At 46.8% G+C, this 22,265-nt stretch overlaps 1 protein-coding gene across 1 annotated transcript in view; it reads right to left on the reverse strand.

The window, feature by feature from the left end:
* Positions 1-1,699: 1,699 nt before the first annotated feature.
* Positions 1,700-22,265, reverse strand: part of LOC135057537 (T-box transcription factor TBX10-like) — a 160,353-nt gene continuing 139,787 nt past the window's right edge. The window contains exons 4-7 of the mRNA XM_063963385.1: positions 17,924-18,079; positions 15,649-15,716; positions 15,090-15,146; positions 1,700-1,818 (exon numbers count right to left, since the gene is read on the reverse strand). Of these exons, the coding sequence (XP_063819455.1) occupies positions 1,776-1,818; positions 15,090-15,146; positions 15,649-15,716; positions 17,924-18,079 (324 nt within the window). The 3' untranslated portion in view covers positions 1,700-1,775. The remainder of the gene's footprint in view (positions 1,819-15,089; positions 15,147-15,648; positions 15,717-17,923; positions 18,080-22,265) is intronic.

Genomic DNA, 22,265 nt, shown 5'->3' on the forward strand with positions numbered 1-22,265 from the left:
CCCGGCCCCCCCCCTTAATCCGGCTCTGGTGTACAGAAACACTGAATCGCGCACATTGGAGGCCATACACAGACGGATCATCTGCACCTAGCAAAGGCCTTGTGTAAGTGTCAAGGGGGGTCATTCTGAGTTGATCGCTCGCTAGCAGTTTTTAGCAGTCGTGCAAACGCTAAGCCACCACCCTCTGGGAGTATATTTTAGCTTAGCAGAAGTGCGAACGAAAGGATTGCAGAGCGGCTACAAAAAAAAATTGTGCAGTTTCAGAGTAGCTCCAGACCTACTACTAGCTTGCGATCACTTCAGACTGTTCAGTTCCGGATTTGACGTCACAAACACGCCCTGCGTTCTCCCAACCATGCATGCATTTTTCCTGGCACACCTGCGTTTTTTCAAACACTCCCTGAAAACGGTCAGTTGACACACAGAAACGCCCTCTTCCTGTCAATCACTCTGCAGCGAGCAGTGCGACTGAAAAGCTTCACTAGACCTTGTGTAAAACTGCAGTGGAAAGTACGTTGCATGTGTGCATTGCGCCGCATACGCATGCGCAGAAGTGCAGTTTTTTTGCTTTATCGCTGCGCAGTGACCATTTTAAGCTAGCGATCAACTCGGAATGACCCCCAATGTGCGGCCGATGGTGGTGTATAAAGCAGCACAAAATATGATTGCAGTGTCTGTAGACGCTGACAGGGGGCGTCTCAGCACTTGCACATTCAGATGCACGGATTCATACAAGGGAACAGCATTGTAGCAGCATTAGCATAAAGTTGCAGATGCAATTGCAGCAAAAGATGCAGGGAAAGCCACAATTCTATACAACTCAGAATCAGGCCCTATGAGGAGGGATCCCAGCCCTCTCCACAGACACCGCCCACTCAACAAACCCCACCCCCATTAGGGCTGCTTACAGAAATTCCCCAGAATTCTTTTCTATCCCAATCCGCCCCGGGGCTGCAGGGTGCCATTTTAGTTACTCTGCATGCCAGATACAGATGCCATGGGGCAGCAATGGTGCTGCCTGCAAGGCCCCCCGCCATGTTGTTTACTAGTTTCTAGTTTATATTTGGAAGTGTTTGGCCAGCTGGTGGGTGAATATGCTTATTTTATTATTTTAAACTGGTTTGCCATTTGTCACAAGTTATTGAAAGACATTTCCATATAGTACAGTAACCACATAACAACCACAATGTCAAAGTCGCTTCTGGGCAAAGTAATGTACTGTAGATCCCTCAGATCTACACAGCCATCAGCCCATATTTCTGAGCGCCTTAGTGCAGGCACTGGCTGGCAACTTCCAGCCTGGGGTTCAGACTCAAGCAAGTGGCCCAGCTTTTCACAGGGAATGCCATACAAAACTGGGCATGACAGTAATGTTGGGGGTGTGGTTTAAATAACTGATAAAATAACGGGCAGTTCCAACTTCCTATATACTGTACTAGCTGAATACCCGTGCTTCGCTATGGAATTTCAAGAATTTCCATTCGTACAACTTTAATTCTGAAGAACTTCCTGGTAAACTAATTAGACATACAACAGAACATGCTCTGCCCGCCGCTGCCAATCTTTGTCAGGATGCACCTCGAGATGGGCCTTTCCCAGACTGATGCTGTCAAAAGGCTGGCGTTGAGGCGAATAATCCGCATCCTTCTCTGCCCCATCCCACCTCTGACGCTGCCATGTTCAGTGCTGTAAATGCTGAGACAGGCCAAGCTCCGCCCGCTGTATGTCAAATATGTAAGGTTTGCAGGGGTAGCATGACTCTATTCCACAGGGCCTTAGGTCTCCTTACTTAGCTTCTCTCTCTCCTTTGGGCTCCCCCTTGGAGGTAAAAAGGTAAAGATTTTCACACAACATTTAAGGTCACTGGGAGAGCTGTCGGTACTCTTTAAACAGCACATAAGCAGTTGCTGACTATCAAGCTTTCCTTTAATGCATTTAAGAGTTAAAAAATATATTTCTCTATCGTCCTAGTGGATGCTGGGGTTCCTGAAAGGACCATGGGGAATAGCGGCTCCGCAGGAGACAGGGCACAAAAAGTAAAGCTTTTTCCGATCAGGTGGTGTGCACTGGCTCCTCCCCCTATGACCCTCCTCCAGACTCCAGTTAGATTTTTGTGCCCGGCCGAGAAGGGTGCAATCTAGGTGGCTCTCCTAAAGAGCTGCTTAGAAAAAGTTTAGCTAGGTTTTTTATTTTACAGTGATTCCTGCTGGCAACAGGATCACTGCAGCGAGGGACTGAGGGGAGAAGGAGTCAACTCACCTGCGTGCAGGATGGATTGGTTTCTTGGCTACTGGACATCAAGCTCCAGAGGGACGATCACAGGTACAGCCTGGATGGTCACCGGAGCCACGCCGCCGGCCCCCTTGCAGATGCTGAAATCAGAAGAGGTCCAGAATCGGCGGCTGAAGACTCCTGCAGTCTTCTAAAGGTAGCGCACAGCACTGCAGCTGTGCGCCATTTTCCTTTCAGCACACTTCACACGGCAGTCACTGAGGGTGCAGGGCGCTGGGAGGGGGGCGCCCTGGGAGGCAAATGATTACCTATAAAGGCTAAAAATACCTCACATATAGCCCTAGAGGCTATATGGAGATATTTAACCCCTGCCTAATTTTTCTAAATAGCGGGAGACGAGCCCGCCAGAAAAGGGGCGGGGCCTATCTCCTCAGCACACGGCGCCATTTCCTCTCACAGCTCCGCTGGTCAGGACGGCTCCCAAGTCTCTCCCCTGCACTGCACTACAGAAACAGGGTAAAACAGAGAGGGGGGGGGGGGGCACATTTATGGCGATATTTTGATATAACAAAGCAGCTATAAGGGAGCACTTATTATAAGGCTATCCCTGATATATATATATAGCGCTTTTGGTGTGTGCTGGCAAACTCTCCCTCTGTCTCCCCAAAGGGCTAGTGGGTCCTGTCTTCGTTAGGAGCATTCCCTGTGTGTCTGCTGTGTGTCGGTACGTGTGTGTCGACATGTATGAGGACGATATTGGTGTGGAGGCGGAGCAATTGCCAAATATGAGGATGTCACCCCCTAGGGAGTCGACACCAGAATGGATGCCTTTATTTATGGAACTACGGGATAGTGTCAACACGCTAAAGCAGTCGTTTGACGACATGAGACGGCCGGACAATCAATTAGTGCCTGTCCAGGCGACTCAAACACCGTCAGGGGCTGTGAAACGCCCTTTGCCTCAGTCGGTCGACACAGACCGAGACACAGGCGATGACTCCAGTGGTGACGGTGACGAATCAACCGTATTTTCCAGTAGGGCCACACGTTATATGATTTTGGCAATGAAGGAGGCGTTACATTTAGCTGATACTACAGGTACCACTAAACAGGGTATTATGTGGGGTATGAAAAAACTACCTATAGTTTTTCCTGAATCAGAAGAATTAAATGACGTGTGTAATGAAGCGTGGGTTGCCCCTGATAAAAAGCTGATAATTTCAAAGAAATTATTGGCATTATACCCTTTCCCGCCAGAGGTTAGGGAGCGCTGGGAAACACCTCCTAGGGTGGACAAGGCGCTAACACGCTTATCTAAACAAGTGGCGTTACCCTCTCCTGAGACGGCCGCACTTAAAGATCCATCAGATAGGAGGATGGAAAATATCCAAAAAAGTATATACACACATGCAGGTGTTATACTACGACCAGCTGTAGCGACTGCCTGGATGGGCAGTGCTGGGGTAGTTTGGTCAGAGTCCCTGATTGAAAATATTGATACCCTGGACAGGGACAATATTTTACTGTCGTTAGAACAAATAAAGGATGCATTTCTTTATATGCGTGATGCACAGAGGGATATCTGCACACTGGCATCACGGGTAAGTGCTATGTCCATTTCGGCCAGAAGAGCTTTATGGACGCGACAGTGGACAGGCGATGCGGATTCAAAACGGCATATGGAAGTTTTGCCGTATAAAGGGGAGGAGTTATTTGGAGTCGGTCTATCAGATTTGGTGGCCACGGCTACAGCCGGGAAATCCACCTTTCTACCTCAAGTCACTCCCCAACAGAAAAAGGCACCGACTTTTCAACCGCAGCCCTTTCGTTCCTTTAAAAATAAGAGAGCAAAGGGCTATTCATATCTGCCACGAGGCAAAGGTCGAGGGAAGAGACAGCAACACGCAGCTCCTTCCCAGGAACAGAAGCCCTCCCCGGCTTCTACAAAAGCCTCAGCATGACGCTGGGGCTTCTCAAGCGGACTCGGGGACGGTGGGCGGTCGTCTCAAAAATTACAGCGCGCAGTGGGCTCACTCGCGGGTAGATCCCTGGATCCTGCAGATAATATCTCAAGGGTACAGGTTGGAATTAGAGACAGATCCACCTCGCCGTTTCCTGAAGTCTGCTTTACCAACGTCCCCCTCCGAAAGGGGGACGGTTTTGGAAGCCATTCACAAGCTGTACTCTCAGCAGGTGATAGTCAAGGTACCTCTTCTACAACAAGGGAAGGGGTATTATTCCACTCTTTTTGTGGTACCGAAGCCGGATGGCTCGGTAAGGCCTATTCTAAATCTGAAGTCCTTGAACCTGTACATAAAGAAGTTCAAGTTCAAAATGGAGTCACTCAGAGCAGTGATAGCGAACCTGGAAGAGGGGGACTTTATGGTATCCTTGGACATCAAGGATGCGTATCTCCACGTTCCAATTTACCCCTCACACCAGGGGTACCTCAGGTTCGTTGTACAAAACTGTCACTATCAGTTTCAGACGCTGCCGTTCGGATTGTCCACGGCACCTCGGATCTTTACAAAGGTAATGGCCGAGATGATGATTCTTCTTCGAAGAAAAGGCGTATTAATTATCCCATACTTGGACGATCTCCTAATAAGGGCGAGGTCCAGAGAACAGCTAGAGATGGGATTAGCACTGTCTCAAGAAGTGCTAAAACAGCACGGGTGGATTCTGAATATTCCAAAATCCCAGTTAATGCCGACAACTCGTCTGCTGTTCCTAGGGATGATTCTGGACACGGTTCAGAAAAAGGTTTTTCTCCCGGAGGAAAAAGCCAAGGAGTTATCCGAGCTTGTCAGGAACCTCCTAAAACCAGGAAAGGTGTCTGTACATCAATGCACAAGAGTCCTGGGAAAAATGGTGGCTTCTTACGAAGCAATTCCATTCGGCAGATTCCACGCAAGAATTTTCCAAAGGGATCTGTTGGACAAATGGTCAGGGTCGCATCTTCAGATGCACCTGCGGATAACCCTGTCTCCAAGGACAAGGGTGTCTCTTCTGTGGTGGTTGCAGAGTGCTCATCTATTGGAGGGCCGCAGATTCGGCATACAGGATTGGATCCTGGTGACCACGGACGCCAGCCTGAGAGGCTGGGGAGCAGTCACACAAGGAAGAAACTTCCAGGGAGTATGGACGAGCCTGGAAACGTCTCTTCACATAAACATTCTGGAACTAAGAGCCATATACAATGCTCTAAGCCAGGCAGAACCTCTGCTTCAGGGAAAACCGGTGTTGATCCAGTCGGACAACATCACGGCAGTCGCCCATGTGAACAGACAGGGCGGCACAAGAAGCAGGAGTGCAATGGCAGAAGCTGCAAGGATTCTTCGCTGGGCAGAGAATCATGTGATAGCACTGTCAGCAGTGTTCATCCCGGGAGTGGACAACTGGGAAGCAGACTTCCTCAGCAGACACGATCTTCACCCGGGAGAGTGGGGACTTCATCCAGAAGTCTTCCACATGCTGGTAACCCGTTGGGAAAGACCAATGGTGGACATGATGGCGTCTCGCCTCAACAAAAAACTGGACAGGTATTGCGCCAGGTCAAGAGATCCGCAGGCAATAGCTGTGGACGCGCTGGTAACGCCTTGGGTGTACCAGTCGGTGTATGTGTTTCCTCCTCTGCCTCTCATACCAAAAGTATTGAGAATTATACGGCAAAGAGGCGTAAGAACGATACTAGTGGTTCCGGATTGGCCAAGAAGGACTTGGTACCCGGAACTTCAAGAGATGATCACGGAAGATCCGTGGCCTCTACCTCTAAGGAGGGACTTGCTTCAGCAGGGTCCCTGTCTGTTTCAAGACTTACCGCGGCTGCGTTTGACGGCATGGCGGTTGAACGCCGGATCCTAAAGGAAAAAGGCATGCCGGAAGAAGTCATTCCTACTTTGATTAAAGCAAGGAAGGAAGTAACCGTGCAACATTATCACCGAATTTGGCGAAAATATGTTGCGTGGTGCGAAGATCGGAGTGCTCCGACGGAGGAATTTCAACTGGGTCGATTCCTACATTTCCTGCAATCAGGATTGTCTATGGGTCTCAAATTGGGATCTATTAAGGTTCAAATTTCGGCCCTGTCGATTTTCTTTCAAAAAGAATTGGCTTCAGTCCCTGAAGTCCAGACCTTTGTTAAGGGAGTGCTGCATATACAGCCTCCTGTGGTGCCTCCAGTGGCACCGTGGGATCTCAATGTGGTTTTGGACTTCCTAAAATCTCATTGGTTTGAACCACTAAAAAAGGTGGATTTGAAATATCTCACATGGAAAGTGACCATGCTTCTAGCCCTGGCTTCTGCCAGGAGAGTGTCAGAATTGGCAGCTTTATCTTACAAAAGCCCATATCTGATTTTCCATTCGGACAGGGCAGAACTGCGGACTCGTCCGCATTTTCTCCCTAAGGTGGTGTCAGCATTTCATCTGAACCAGCCTATTGTAGTGCCTGCGGCTACAAGTGACTTGGAGGACTCCAAGTTACTGGACGTTGTCAGAGCATTAAAAATATATATTGCAAGGACAGCTGGAGTCAGAAAATCTGACTCGTTGTTTATATTGTATGCACCCAACAAGATGGGTGCTCCTGCGTCTAAGCAGACGATTGCTCGTTGGATCTGTAGCACAATCCAACTTGCACATTCTGTGGCAGGCCTGCCACAGCCTAAATCTGTAAAGGCCCACTCCACAAGGAAGGTGGGCTCATCTTGGGCGGCTGCCCGAGGGGTCTCGGCATTACAACTTTGCCGAGCAGCTACGTGGTCAGGGGAGAACACGTTTGTAAAATTTTACAAATTTGATACTCTGGCTAAGGAGGACCTGGAGTTCTCTCATTCGGTGCTGCAGAGTCATCCGCACTCTCCCGCCCGTTTGGGAGCTTTGGTATAATCCCCATGGTCCTTTCAGGAACCCCAGCATCCACTAGGACGATAGAGAAAATAAGATTTTACTTACCGATAAATCTATTTCTCGGAGTCCGTAGTGGATGCTGGGCGCCCATCCCAAGTGCGGATTATCTGCATAAATTGTACATAGTTATTGTTAACTAATTCGGGTTATTGTTGAAGGAAGCCATCTTTCAGAGGCTCCGCTGTTATCATACTGTTAACTGGGTTTAGATCACAAGTTGTACGGTGTGATTGGTGTGGCTGGTATGAGTCTTACCCGGGATTCAAAATCCTCCCTTATTGTGTACGCTCGTCCGGGCACAGTACCTAACTGGAGTCTGGAGGAGGGTCATAGGGGGAGGAGCCAGTGCACACCACCTGATCGGAAAAAGCTTTACTTTTTGTGCCCTGTCTCCTGCGGAGCCGCTATTCCCCATGGTCCTTTCAGGAACCCCAGCATCCACTACGGACTCCGAGAAATAGATTTATCGGTAAGTAAAATCTTATTATTTCCTTTCCTCCTATTGCTCTCTGAGAGGTATGGCAAAGTTTAGTTCAAGTGATAGTTTAACCTCTGATAATTGAGACACTATGCTCTCCTGACTGGAAATAGGTTGGTTAAGTACTTATATCTGAAATCTATTTATATAAAAGGCAAATGCCACTGACCCATCACAAAATCAAATAGGGGAGCCACGCCCAGCGATGTTTGACAGTGTTTAGGGGTGGCAGTTGATGTGGCTCCCCTATTTGAATAATGCTCTGCATCTGCCACTGGCAAGAAATTCCAGGAACAGAGCATTGTGTCCCGTTCCCCTCTGTGAGGGGAGATTTATCTCACCCATCTTAATCCCTTTGTGGGTGACAGTTTGAAAAATCACTAATTAGTGGGTGCCTATGTCACAAAAACAAGCTACTGTCCAAATTACAAGTTCCTAGTCCTTGTGGTTCAGGAGATTTTCTGATGAGTCACTGGTATTTGCTATATATATATATATATATATATATATATATATATATATATATATATGGATGCAACTGCTCCGGCACTCTACGAGATCCGAACCTGGACTGATGCTGCTCAGGTGCCGTCCCCAGCTGGGGAACAACCGGTGGCAAATAGCAAGAAGGTATGAGGCAGCACTCAGAGACTTTCAATTCAAAAGTATAATTGTGCAAATAGTGCAAACAATAGCATCAACATTTCGGGGACCTAGTCCCCTTCTTCAGCATCCTGAATAAGGGGACTAGGTCCCCAAACCTTGATGCCATTGTTGGCACTATTTGCACAAATATACTTTTGAATTGAAAGTCTCTGAGTGCCACCTCGTACCTTCTTGCTATATATATATATATATATATATATATATGTATGTGTGTGTGTGTGTGTGTGTGTGTGTGTGTGTGTGTGTATATATATATATATATATATATATATATATATACGCGCGCGCGCACACACACACACACACACACACACACACACATTCAATTAGGTGCGAATTTACAAAAAATCTAACACCTCTGCTACTCTCTACAGGTTAGGTATCCCTTATCCAATATTAAAAATCCCAAATTTTTAGGTTCCCTACTGAGATAATGAAATATATATTATATATTATGTGTATATATAGATATAGTATGTTATCTCCGTAGGGGAACAAAAAAAAAGGATTTTAATTACCTACCTGTAAATCCTTTTCTCGTAGTCCATATAGGATGCTGGGGTCCATTTAGTACCATGGGGTATAGACGGTTTCTTTGGGAGGCACTGACACTTTAAGAGTTTAATAGTGTGGGCTGGCTCCTCCCTTTATGGCCATCCTACCAGACTCAGTCTAGAAACTGTGCCCGAGGAGACGGACATACTTCCAGAGAAGGTAATACACAGATAGTGGTGAAATTCACACCAGCTCACACACAACAAAAAAGGAAAGCCAAACTAACCAACTTGGAACAATTCAGCAACGGCTGAAACAACAATACTGAACCAAGTAACAATGCAGAAATACGAAGCACTGTGCGTGCGCCCAGCATCCTCTACGGACTACGAGAAAAGGATTTACCGGTAGGTAATTAAAATCCTATTTTCTCTGACGACCTAGATGATGCTGGGGTCCATTTAGTACCATGGGGATGTACCAAAGCTCCCAGTATGGGAGGGAGAGTGCTGAGGTTCCTGCAGAACAGATTAACCAAACTTTAGGTCCTCAGAGGCCAAAGTATCGAATTTGTAGAACTTAGCAAATGTGTTCGACCCAGACCAAGTAGCTGCTCGGCAAAGCTGTAAAGCCGAGACACCCCAGACAGCTGCCTAGGAAGAATCCACTTTACGAGTAGAGTGGGCCTTAACAGATTTTGGAATGGCAAGCCTGCCGTAGAATAAGCATGTAGAATAAACCTGATCCAATGAGAAATTGTCTGCTTAGAAGCAGGACACCCTTGTTGGGATCATAAAGGACGAACAAAGCGTCCGACTTCCTGTGATGAGAGGTTCTCTTCACATACAGATGAGTCCATGTTTATCTTGACCTTTAATAGGATTAACTGAGACTGGCCAGTCAGACTTAATCCCCTGCTGTAATGACTTAATCCCCTGCTGTATTGTTCCCTGTATTGTATTGCAGCTGAGAACAATAGCATGTTTATGCTAATAAATCATGCTGTGCCTAGACGCAGAAAACTAGTCAAGATAACCGTGGACCCATCTGTAAATCTTCAAAGCCCTCACCACATCCAAGGACTTTGAGGTAATTGAGGAGTCAGTAGCCACTGGCACCACAATAGGTTGGTTGATATGAAAAGCTGGCACAACCTTAGGAAGAAATTGCTGACGCGTTCTGAGCTCAGCCCTATCTTCATGGAAAATAAATTAGGGGCTCTTGCAAGACAAAGCCCCCAATTCAGACACACGTCTAGCAGATGCAAATGCCAACAGTGCGACTACCTTCCAAGCAAGAAACTTGACGTCTACCTCCTGCAAAGGTTCGAACCAATCCGATTGCAGGAACTGCAGCACCACATTAAGATCCCAAGGTGCCATAGGAGGCACATAGGGAGGTTGGATGTGCAGAACCCCTTTCAAGAAAGTCTGCACCTCCGGCAGGGCAACCAATTGTTTCTGGAAGAAAATGGACAAGGCCAAAATCTGGACTTTAATGGAGCCCAAGCGTAGGCCCACATCCACACCAGCCTGCAGAAAGAGGAGAAACCGTCCTAGTTGAAACTCCACCGTTGGATACTTCTTGGATTCACACCAAGACACAAAGTTTTTCCAAATTCGTTGGTAATGTTTAGACGTAACTCCCTTCCTAGCCTGAATTAGGGTAGGAATGAACTTTTTCGGAATGCCCTTCTGAGCCAAAATTTGGCGTTCAACCTCCATGCCGTCAAACGTAGCCGCGGTAAGTCTTGATAAGCGAGCAGCCCCTGTTGAAGAAGGTCCTCCTGAAGAGGAAGAGGCCTCGGATCCTCCAGGAGTAACTCCAGAAGATCCGCGTACCAAGCACTCTTTGGCCAGTCCGGAGCAATGAGGATCGCCTGAACTCTTGTTCTTTTTATTAGCTTGATAATTGTTGGGATGAGTGGAAGTGGAAGGGAACACATACACTGACTGGAACACCCATGGAGTTACAAGCGCGTCCAATGCCACTGCCTGTGGGTCTCTCGGCTTGAAACAGTACCTACGAAGCTTCATGTTGAGGCAAGAGGCCATAATGTCTACCTGAGGTACACCCCAATGGCTTGTCACCTCTGCGAACACCTCCGGGTGGAGGCCCCATTCTCCTGGATGGAGATTGTATCTGCTGAGGAAGTCCACTTCCCGGTTGTCCACTCCCGGAATGAAGATTGCTGATAGCACAACCCCGGTCTTTTTTTTTATGCCCAGAGGAGGATTATTGTTACCTCTGACATTGCCGCTCTTCTCTCCATTCCGCCCTGTAGGACACTGCCGTCAGATTGTCCGACTGAACCTGAATGGCCTGATCTTGCAGAAGATGTGCCGCTTGTAGAAGGCCGTTGTATATGGCCCTTAGTTCCAGAATGTTTATAGGAAGGATGGATTCCAGACTTGACCAACCCCTGAGACTTGCATCCATGGTTAGAAGGATCCAATTTTGAATCCCGAACCTGCGGCCCTCGAGTAGGTGAGAAGCTTGCAGACACCAGAGGAGTGAAATTCTGGCTTTCGGCAACAGGCGTACCTGCTGGTGCATGTGAAGATGTGATCCTGACCACTTGTCTAGGAGATCCAGTTGGAAGGATCTTACACGGAATCATCTGTACTGAAGAGCCTCGTAGGAGGCTACCATCTTCCCCAGAAGGCGAATGCAGTGATGAACCGATACCTGGACTGGCTTCAGGACATACCGTACCATTGATTGGATCACCAACGCTTTCTCCACTGGTAGAAATACTCTCTGCACTTCCGTGTCCCCAGAAAGGGAAGTCTCCTTGTCGGTTCAAAATGTGACTTTGGAAGGTTCAGGATCCACCCATGATCCTGGAGTAGTCGAGTTGAGAGAGCAATACTCTGCAACAACCTTTCCCTGGAAGACGCTTTTATCAGGAGATCATCCAGATATGGAATTATGTTCACTTCTTGCCTGCGGAGGAGTAGCATCATCTCAGCCATGACCTTGGTGAACACTCTTGGTGCTGTGGAGAGGCCAAACGGCAGCGCTTGGAACTGATAGTCACAATCCAGCATCGCAAATCTGAGATAAGCCTGATGAGGCATCCAGATCGGAATGTGAAGGTACGCATCCTTGATATCCAGGGATACCAGGAATTCCCCTCCCTCCAGACTTGGTATCACCGTTCTCAGGGATTCCATCTTGAATTTGAATTCCCTTAAGTAGGGGTTCAATGATTTTAGGTTTAAAATCAGCCTTACCGAACCATCTGGTTTCGGCACCACAAACAGGTTGGAATAATAACCCCTGTGGTGTAGGTGAGGTATAACTGGGACAATAACATCTGTTTTGACCAATTTTTGAATGGCTTCCTGTAGGATAGCACTTTCTGTCAATGAAACTGGCAAGCCTGATTTGAAGAATCTGTCAGGTGGGAGTTCCTGAAACTCCAGTCTGTAGCCCTGGGTAACAATTTCTGTCACCCAGGGGTCTAGGCCTGATGACGCCCAGATGTGACTGAAATTTTTTAGTCTTGCCCCCACCTGCCTGATCCCCAGTCTGGGTGTTCCACTCTCATGCTGACGATTTTGAGGATACAGAACCTGGTTTCTGTTCTTGAGAACCTGTTGGTGCAGGTTTTTTGGATTTTCCCCCGACCACCCCTAAAGAAGGTGGAAGGGGATTTGGATTTTTTTTATATTTTGCGGTCCGAAAAGACTGCAACGTAGATGTAGGATAAGATTTCCTAGTCAGTGGAGCCACTGAGGGGAGAAGGGTTGACTTACCTACCCCCAGTTGGCGTGGAAATCCACGCATCCAATGCATCCCCAAACAGAGCCTGACCTGTGAAGGGTAGGCTCTCCACAATTTTCTTGGATTCTGCATCCGTAGTCCATTGGCATAGCCAGAGACCTCTGCGTGCTGATACTGCCATGGAAGTAGTCCTTGCATTCAGCATTCCAAGGTCTTTCATGGCCTTTACCATGAATCCAGCAGAATCCTGTATGTGACGCAAAAACAATTCAATGTCACACCTATCTATAGCATCCACGTCCTCTAGTAATGTGCCTGACCACTTTACTATGGCTTTAGAAATCCATGTACAAGCAATAGTGGGCCTTAAAGCCACACCTGTAGCAGTGTATATAGATTTGAGCGTAGTCTCAATCTTGCGGTGAGCCGGCTCCTTTAGAGCGGTTGAACCAGGGACAGGTAAAACCACCTTTTTAGACAACCTAGATACAGAAGAGTCTACTATAGGTGGAGTTTCCCATTTCTTTCTATCCTCTTCAGGGAAAGGGAAAGCAATGAGAACTCTTTTAGGAAATTGGAATTTTTTCTCTGGGTTTTCCCAGGATTTTTCAAATAAACAGTTCAGCTCTTTAGAAGCAGGGAAGGTGAGAGAGGATTTCTTATTTTCTGTAAAATAAGATTCCTCTTCCGGCTCTGGTACCTTCTCAGTAATATGCAAAACATCCCTAATGGCTTCAATCATCAGCTGCACCCCCTTAGCAAGGGATGCATCCCCCCCCTTCCTGCATATCCCCATCACCATCCCCTGTGTCAGAGTCGGTATCAGTGTCAACTTGCATTATTTGGGCAAGTGTACGTTTTATACGGTATGTAGGTGGGGTATGGGAGGGAGTAGTAACTGAATGCTGTATGCCCTCTACAGACTTTCTCAAAAACTGCATCTCTTTCTCATTATTTGACATCCGTGATGAAAACTGTGATATCATTCCCCTTAAAGAATCCACCCATGGGGGTTCGGATTCGACAGGTTGGGAAAGCACATTGCAGTCCTGAGTACATGGGATAGACTCTTCAGGAGAAAATACACACTCTGCAGCACAGGATACAGAGCCCTTAGACATGGTAATGTGGATAAATACACATACATTACACAAACACATAGGAAATTGTCAGACACAGTTTCCCCCAGAGTACCTTCAGAGAGTCACAGAGTATAAGGAGCCTGCCACACAGCGCCCCAATAGGCAGTTAATAGAATAAACAGACGACGCTTACTGAGTAACCTTAATAGGATAAACAATCTTTATAATACTCTCCCCTCCTGTCTACAACACCCTGGTACCGCCGCAGAGGTATACTGGAGTTATGAGGAGGGCAGTGCTCCCTGTCAGCATCTCATCTGTGGGATCTGTAGGGAGAAAATGGCGCTGGTGAGTGCTGGATCCGCTCTGAGGAGAAGCCCCGCCCCCTGTAATGGTGCGACTTCCCACACTTAACAGATTATACTGGCCTGAGGTATTTGTGCTGCTAACAGCGGGGATAGCCCCTATTAGCATATTTGACCAGTGTAGGGTATGTGCGCTGGCCCAGGACGCCCCTCACAGTGCCTTACACCAAGTGCCGCTGAGCCTTCCGGAGCTCAGCCTGTCAGAGCTGCGCTCCCACCCTTGTGCCGCCATTACCGCCGGCAACCTGTTTCTGGGGCCGCCGGCGTCCTACTCACCACTCTTCTTTCTTCTGACTCTGTTATGGGGTGGCGGCCGTGCTGCAGGAGTGAACGGTCGCCTCATGGGCCTTGCGATCAACACCCTCAGGAGCTCAGTGTCAGTGGAGACAGAGAACCATTAACTTCTAGAGTTGGTTCCTACTCCCCCACTAAGTCCCACGAAGCAAGGAGGCTGTTGCCAGCAGCCTGCCTGTACCTAACTAAACTCAGAAAATAATAAAACTAGAAAAACTCCTAAGAGCTCCCCTAGCTGTGACCGGCTCCTCCGGGCACATTTTCTAAACTGAGTCTGGCAGGAGGGGCATAGAGGGAGGAGCCAAGCCCACACTATTAAACTATTAAAGTGCCACTGGCTCCCAAAGGACCATCTATACCCCCATGGTACTAAATGGACCCCAGCATCCTCTAGGACGTAAGAGAAATGTGTGATTTTGGATAAGGGATACTCAACCTGTATCTGTCTCTAGCTGAGGAGCGGCCAGGGGGAACAGGAGCATCCTCTGCCTGCCTCCGCAGTCAGGTGGTCCTTGAACACTTAAATTACACTGGCCGTGGAGCAGATGGCACCCTGCCCCCCACCTAATCACCCCTGTCTTAGTACAACTGCCTCACCTTGCTTTCTCTCCTCTTACTCCCTTCTCACTCTGCAATGGGGCTACAGTGGAACATATGCATACAGCTCAGGGACCCTGGATAGGCTCGAATTGAATCATGAAAACCTCATTGTCATTACTTAAAGCATTTCTTTCAGTGAGGCTGAACTAGATTGCAACTGTCGGCAGAGCATCACCTACACATTTCTGTGCATGAAATAGGTCAATAAAGTGTCAGTCACTTATAGGAGACATTTTACCTTTCTGGAGAATCCTTCACGTGTATTTTGATAGGTTCTGAAACACGAGAAAGTAACCTTTGAAAGAAAAATATATAAATACTGAGGTCTATACAGCCACACCATACCTCCCAACTGTCCCGCTTTCAGCGGGACAGTCCCGCTATTTGGACCCTGTCCCGCTGTCCCACCCGCGGGCAGCAATGTCCCGCGGGTGGGGGGCAGTTAGGGGAGGCTTTGATCACCCGCTGCTCTGCTCTGCAAAGCAGCCGGTGATCACTGAATACATGCTGTGCGCACGCGCACGGCATGTATTCAGAGCTAGGAGGGGAGCGGAGGCTGCCCAGCTGCTGGGAGAGCGTTGGGCACGCCCCCAAAATGAGAAGAAAAAAAACAGGACCATTTGGCGAGGCCACGCCCACTCAAATGTAGCCACGCCCATCACGAGTGAGGCCACGCCCCCTTTTTGGGTCGGCGCACGGATTCGCCGTGCAAGAGTCCCGCTATCAGCATCCTAAAAGTTGGGAGGTATGGCCACACAGTGAAACAGAACCTATTATGAGAAACATTCTGTCATTACCATTCATCTCCTTCCACATCCCGGAAACCTTTAGCAAATGGGTTGCTGGCAATCTTCAGCTGTGTGATCTGTTAGAATACAAAGGAAAAATAACTTATTGAAATAGGTAGGCATTCAATCCTGGGTGTGTGCAGGGCCGGCGACAATGGCGGTCAAAGGGGACACCTGTACTGGGACCCAAGTATCAGAGGGGCCCCAAGGATACACCACTTAGTGTCCAGCAGGGATGTGAGCAGTCTTGTCCAAATAGGGCAGCTAGATGTAGGCAGAGTGAGGGAGCAGCCTCAGAGTGACAGTTCTCAGTAAGAGTGGCTTGCTGAGGGGATACAGGGCTTTGAGATTGGTGGAGCTGCTTGGAATGAAGCATGGAGTCATTGGGGACAGACAGACTGTGGGGTGCGTGGGGGAGGAAGGAGAGATATACATATATGTGTATAAATATATAGATTCTTCTATAGTGCAACAAATTCCATTGCGCATATACATAAATGTATGCCATTGGCCAATTCACTAACTAAACCCCCATCGTTTATTCATTTATCCATAGATGTTGTGAGGATAATTGAGCTTATTTTGGTGAGTGCTGTACTTTTTGTTTCTATATTTTTGAGTAGGTGGCCATGGGCTACATGCACCCCACCCTATTAGTGGCGAGTGTGGATACTGCACCCCACTTCTGGGGTGGCGAGTGCTGTGGTTTTCTATATGCTGGTATATTTTAGGGTTAACTCCTGGTTAACTCATAAACTGTGGCCACAAACTCTGTTCATGCACCCCAATTATCTTAAACCTGTGTCAGCTGCCCTTTAGTAAATGATTAGCCAGTGTCAGGTGACTAGTGTACCTTTTAAAAGCCATGCAGTTCATGGCAGGTATACCTTACACCAAGTGGGCATTTTTGCAGTTATATTATGAGATACAGTTGCCAGGTTTTAATTTAGATGATTTGGTGATAGTGTAGGACCTGCATGAAGGTGGGGTACCGTGGAGCGGTATGCAGGCTTCCGTGCATTGGCCAATTCACTAACTAAACCCCCATCGTTTATTCATTTATCCATAGATGTTGTGAGGATAATTGAGCTTATTTTGGTGAGTGCTTTACTTTTTTTATATATATATATATATATATATATATATATATATATATATATATAGGTAAGCAAAGTCGACGGCACTCCCAAGTCCCCTAAGTGAATGTAGCAATGGTTTAAATGCCGGTGCCCTCCCTGAGGTATACAGTGCACCTGTACCCTGATGTATAGAATGTGGTTGCGGGCGGCACTCTCGGCGTAAATGAAGACAGACACGTAAGTCTTTTAAGTCATCAACGTTTCAATGTCCTGACGAAAATGTCACTCTGGACATTGAAACGTTGATGACTTAAAAGACTTACGTGTCTGTCTTCATTTACGCCGAGAGTGCCGCCCGCAACCACATTCTATATATATATATATATATATATATATATATATATATATATATAATAATCTGAGGGGGCCACAGTAGTATCACTGTACAGGGCCCCAAGATTTCTGTTGCTGGCCCTGGGTGTGAGTCTAACTCCTGTCTGCATATGCTCTTATTCTGCAGTTCTCCTGAGCTGACCATGCCCCTGATGATCCCTATCTCTACTACTAATGTTATATTTTATACAAGTGTCCTAAACCATGGCCTACATAACAACAGGCACATTCAAGATAGAAAGAATAAATGCAGACATGAAAACAAAAGGGTAGGGAAAGCCCTGCTCATGAGATAGCTTACAGTTTAACTAGAAGAGGTCACATGTGACACAAGAGCAGCCATGTTGGCACACAGAGGTAACTGGGATAGTTGTGCACTAGTGAGGGAAATAAAGGTGGGAGTAGGAATAGGAAAGATTATTAGAGTAATTCCAGATATCTGACCACAACAAATGGAAAAAAAACACTGTTACAAGCTGAGACTGAATCAATTCGTTAGCGGGCATACCCACGTTATGCCAGCACCAGCACAGAAATTCATCCCATTTACAGATACAATTTTTTTTGTTTTCAGCCCCATAGGGGTATGAATAACGTTACACGGATCTTGGGTCTACCGTAAGTCATGCACATGCTAGATCACCGGCATCAACGACAATTTAATTGACCCCTGTGTGTGTGTAGCTCCAAGCAAATATTGATGATCGCTCAGTGCCCAGAGTTGGGTGAGCTGTCACCAGCAGCTACAAGAGGGGGGAGGGCTGGAAAGCAGACGTGAGGAGGATTTATACAGTGGGGACTATAGAGCTTACTCTATGATTCTGATACGCGGTGACCGCTATAAACTGAGTCTCCGGAAACACAAAGGAAACAAAGTTCTGTGCAGCACGAGCCTCTCCTCCCTGACGGCGGTCAGACAGCAGGATATGGAGCCTTGGTTGGTAGCGATGCATGGAGTTCAGAATTATCTACATGATGACAGAAGAAGAATGATAAATATACAGGGAACATATGGTATATATAACATAGATAGGCATATGACACCTCCAGTGATCAGTATGACTGGCATAAGGTGTAATATGTAAAAGTTGAAAAATATTGCAGTACACACATCACGTACAAACTACACACAGATGTCCTCTGTGCGCGTACTTGCTCTGCCGTGCGTGCGCATATTCACAACTTGTGTATGGACGCTCCCACAGTCCTGCGTATTAGCGCGTGGTATGAGTAATTACGGTAGTGTTTGTAATCATATGGAAAAGCCATAAAAACACATTACATATTTAATCCAAATAGTGCACAATGAACACATAGGGGTATATGCAATTGCGGTCGAATTCCCGAAATTGTCGAAAAACTGGACTTTTTTGCAAAAAAAAAAAAAAATCGACAATGCAATTCAGTACTTTCCGTCAAAAAAACGGACTTTCCAAATTCGACTTTTTGAAATTCGTCATTTGTCAAATTCGACATTTCTGCAATGATACAAATGCGGCAATTCGACAAAAGTATATTCAATTGAAGTTTGGAAACTCGACAACAGTGCTTTTAGACAGTAGATTCGTCATTTTCAATCCGCCACACTTTGGTGGGTGAATCTAATAAAAAAAATTTAAAACATGTTTTTTTTGGTGTTTTTTTTATTGGTAATAGCATATCTATTTATAGGGATTAGGTACTTGGTTTGTCTTTTTGGGAGGCACAAGTATTATTTATATATTTTAAAAAATATTTTTATTTTATTTTATTTTTTTAGATGGAATGGTAAAATCCAGGAAAAAAATGGCGTGGGGTCCCCCCTCCATAGTATAACCAGCCTCGGGCTCTTCGAGACGGTCCTGGTTCTAAAAATCCGGGGGGGAAAATGACAGGGGATCCCCCGTATTTTTAAAACCAGCACCGGGCTCTGCGCCTGGTGCTGGTACAAAAAGAGTAGGGGTCCCCCGTATTTTTAACACCAGCATCGGGCTCCACTAGCTGGACAGATAATGCCACAGCCGGGGGTCACTTTTATACAGCGCCCTGCGGCCGTGGCATTAAATATCCAACTAGTCACCCCTGGCCGGGGTACCCTGGGGGAGTGGGGACCCCTTCAATCAAGGGATCCCCCCCAGCCACCCAAGGCTGATCCAGTGTCCAGATATAAATCCACGTACTTGGCAAAAAAAATAAACGAACACCCGACCAAGCCGGACTGAAAGGGGTCCCATGTTTACATATGGGACCCCTTTCAGTCCGGCTTGGTCGGGTGTTCGTTTATTTTATTTGCCAAGTACGTGGATTTATATCTGGACACTGGATCAGCTGAGTATAATTTGATTCACAGGTACACGTGGATTCTACATGGACAAGTAGACAGAGGTCGGCGTGTGAACATAGGTAAGTATGTGTGTGTCGGCATGTATGAAATAAAGTTTTACTCTCACGGTGTCTCCTGTTTTTATTTGGGTATTTTTTTTCCAGTAGTACTACAGGTACCAGCGGGCCCATTTTTCTCCCGCATGCTGGTACTTGTGGTTCTCCAAGTACCAGCTTGCGGAGGAGGCTTGCTAGGACTTGTAGTACTACTGGAAAAAACAATATTCTTGACATTTTCTCAAGGCTATCAGCCCCCCATCCGCAGCCCTTGGATGGGGGGACAGCCTCGGGCTTCACCCCTGGCCCTTGGGTGGCTGGGGGGGGACCCCTTGATTGAAGGGGTCCCCACTTCCCCAGGGTACCCCGCCAGGGGTGACTAGTTGGATATTTAATGCCACGGCCGCAGGGCGCTGTATAAAAGTGACCCCCGGCTGTGGCATTATCTGTCCAGCTAGTGGAGCCCGATGCTGGTGTTAAAAATACGGGGGACCCCTACTCTTTTTGTCCACCGTATTTTTTGCACCAGCACCAGGCGCAGAGCCCGGTGCTGGTTTTAAAAATACGGGGGATCCCCTGTCATTTTCCTCACGGATTTTTAGAACCAGGACCAGCTCGAAGAGCCCGAGGCTGGTTATGCTTTGGAGGGGGGACCCCACGCCATTTTTTTTCGGGTTTTTTACCGTTTTTTAAAAATCGGATCAAAATCCGTCAAATCGGGCATTTTTCGTCAGCGGGACTGTCGAATCCATTTTTTATTGAATATGGTTCATTTCGGCACCCACTTGCTGAAATTAGAAGGTCGAATTGTGTCGAATGAAAAAGCGGCCGAAAAATTGCCGCGATTCGCCGCTAATTGCATATTCCCCATAGTCTCCCTGCACCACACCAGCGAGTTATACTTGCTTAAAGGGTATAAGAACAAAGGGATTCACCTTTACAGGATAGGAGGGGACAGAACTAGGTTATAAGTTGGTGTTTGGTATCCAGCTGTAGGGTATTTTAAGAGCAATATTCCGGTGTTGGTTTGCAGAAGATCGCACGCTCCTGCACATAGTTATGCGCAGGAGCAGAATATAAATAATAACTGTATTTACTGTGCTCTTGATATGCGGCGAGAACCCAGAGGAGACCATCTGCAAGTGCACCTGGAACAGACATCGCCCACCTATTCAAACTGACCTATGATCTCTCCTGTACTGTAAATGACCATCTCTGTGTCCAATGGATAAAGAGATTACAGTTCCTATTGTGTTAGGTTTTGGACAAATGTATAAATAGCCAGCTGCAGGCCAGGTCACTCTCTCAATCTCTGAAGATCATCAACCTCGATGATTGAGTACCGGACCGGGAAGCGCAGGCGAACAAATGTATGTACCATTGACTGTAGCCTTTTTCTCTAATTGTATTGTATTATCATTGTAACCCCCTGCTAGTAAAGACAACCGTTGTGGGTTGGACCTCAACATAGTTTTTGAATTACAATTGATGTCATGTCCCATTTCACTGCTAAAGGTTTAAAGTGTATTTACAGCCACTCGGGCTGCTGAATTGTTTTAACAGCGTATAGGCCTGTGTACACAAACTGTGTAGTCACTACGCCCTTTTGGCGTACGTACGCAGAGTGCGTACACGGTACAATCCTGTGTACATATGGTTTGCGAACAATATAAGGGTGAAAGGTTAATTACAGCGGCCGCAGCAGCTCAATATTAAAGTGTATTAAGTGTGTTTAAAGTATAGCTTTTAGTCCTGTAAGTAAATCAACATTTACAATTGGGGGCTCGATCTGGTTTTCACATGCTCACAGGCTAGCAGGTCATAGCAGACTTTAATCTATCAGCAAAGGGTGGAAAGATATCTACGCTAAACCTTTTTCTGGTTGTTGGATGTTCTAAAAACCCTTTTTGTGTGCTGTTGTTTGCTCTGTGTAAAGGCTTGTCTTTTTTAAGTGCTGCTTGGATTTCTAAATGTGAGTTGTAAATAGCAAAAAGGTGAGTTAGAATACAGAAAAAGGTGAGTTTTATAATACACAATCAGGAACACACATTTGCAGTGCCATTAAACTTCTGGTGAGGCTGCAAGGGGCTGACCTTGTGAGTGAGTGAGAGGGTCTCTTTCTTGGAGTAGCAGAGGGGCTGTGATTGTGCGTGTGTGAAGAGCATTTTTTTTTATTTTTTTATTTAAGCAGGAGCTGGAAGCCGAGTGAAAAGGAGGTGCAGTGAGCTGGAACAACTGCAACTGCTAAGTGGAGTATAGGTGCTGCAGGAGAGAGTACTACGGCTGCATAAAAGTGAAGGACCAAGACCCGCACAAAGATAGATAAGTATAAGCCAGCTTAATTATTGTATAAGTGAGATTGCTTGTCTTCTACTTTTTATTTTTGCTGCTTTTTCTTTGAGAGTAACAGGGAGTTAGACCTTGCAAACAATATGGGAGGGGCTGTGATTGGGGACCTCACTCAGTGCATGTCGTGCAAGATGTATGCACACCTGGAGCTACCGGCCCAGTGTGATTACATCTGCACGAGGTGTGTGCGAACTGCTGCCCTGGAAGCCCAGGTAACTGATCTAGAGCAAACCGTTACGCGACTGAGGGAGATTCACAATCTCGAGCGTAGTTTAGACAGAACGGTGGAGGAATTGCGGGAGGGGTCACTGGTAGAAGAGGATGATGATCAGGTAGCCAGTTGGGTCACCATTAGAAGGAAGAAAAAGAGGGGGAGGCTCGACATATCCGAACAATCAAACCCGAACAAATTTGCCCGATTGGACGAGGAATCGGAGGATGATAGTG

This window comes from Pseudophryne corroboree, chromosome 3, assembly GCF_028390025.1.
Source record: "Pseudophryne corroboree isolate aPseCor3 chromosome 3, aPseCor3.hap2, whole genome shotgun sequence".
Taxonomy (NCBI): domain Eukaryota; kingdom Metazoa; phylum Chordata; class Amphibia; order Anura; family Myobatrachidae; genus Pseudophryne; species Pseudophryne corroboree.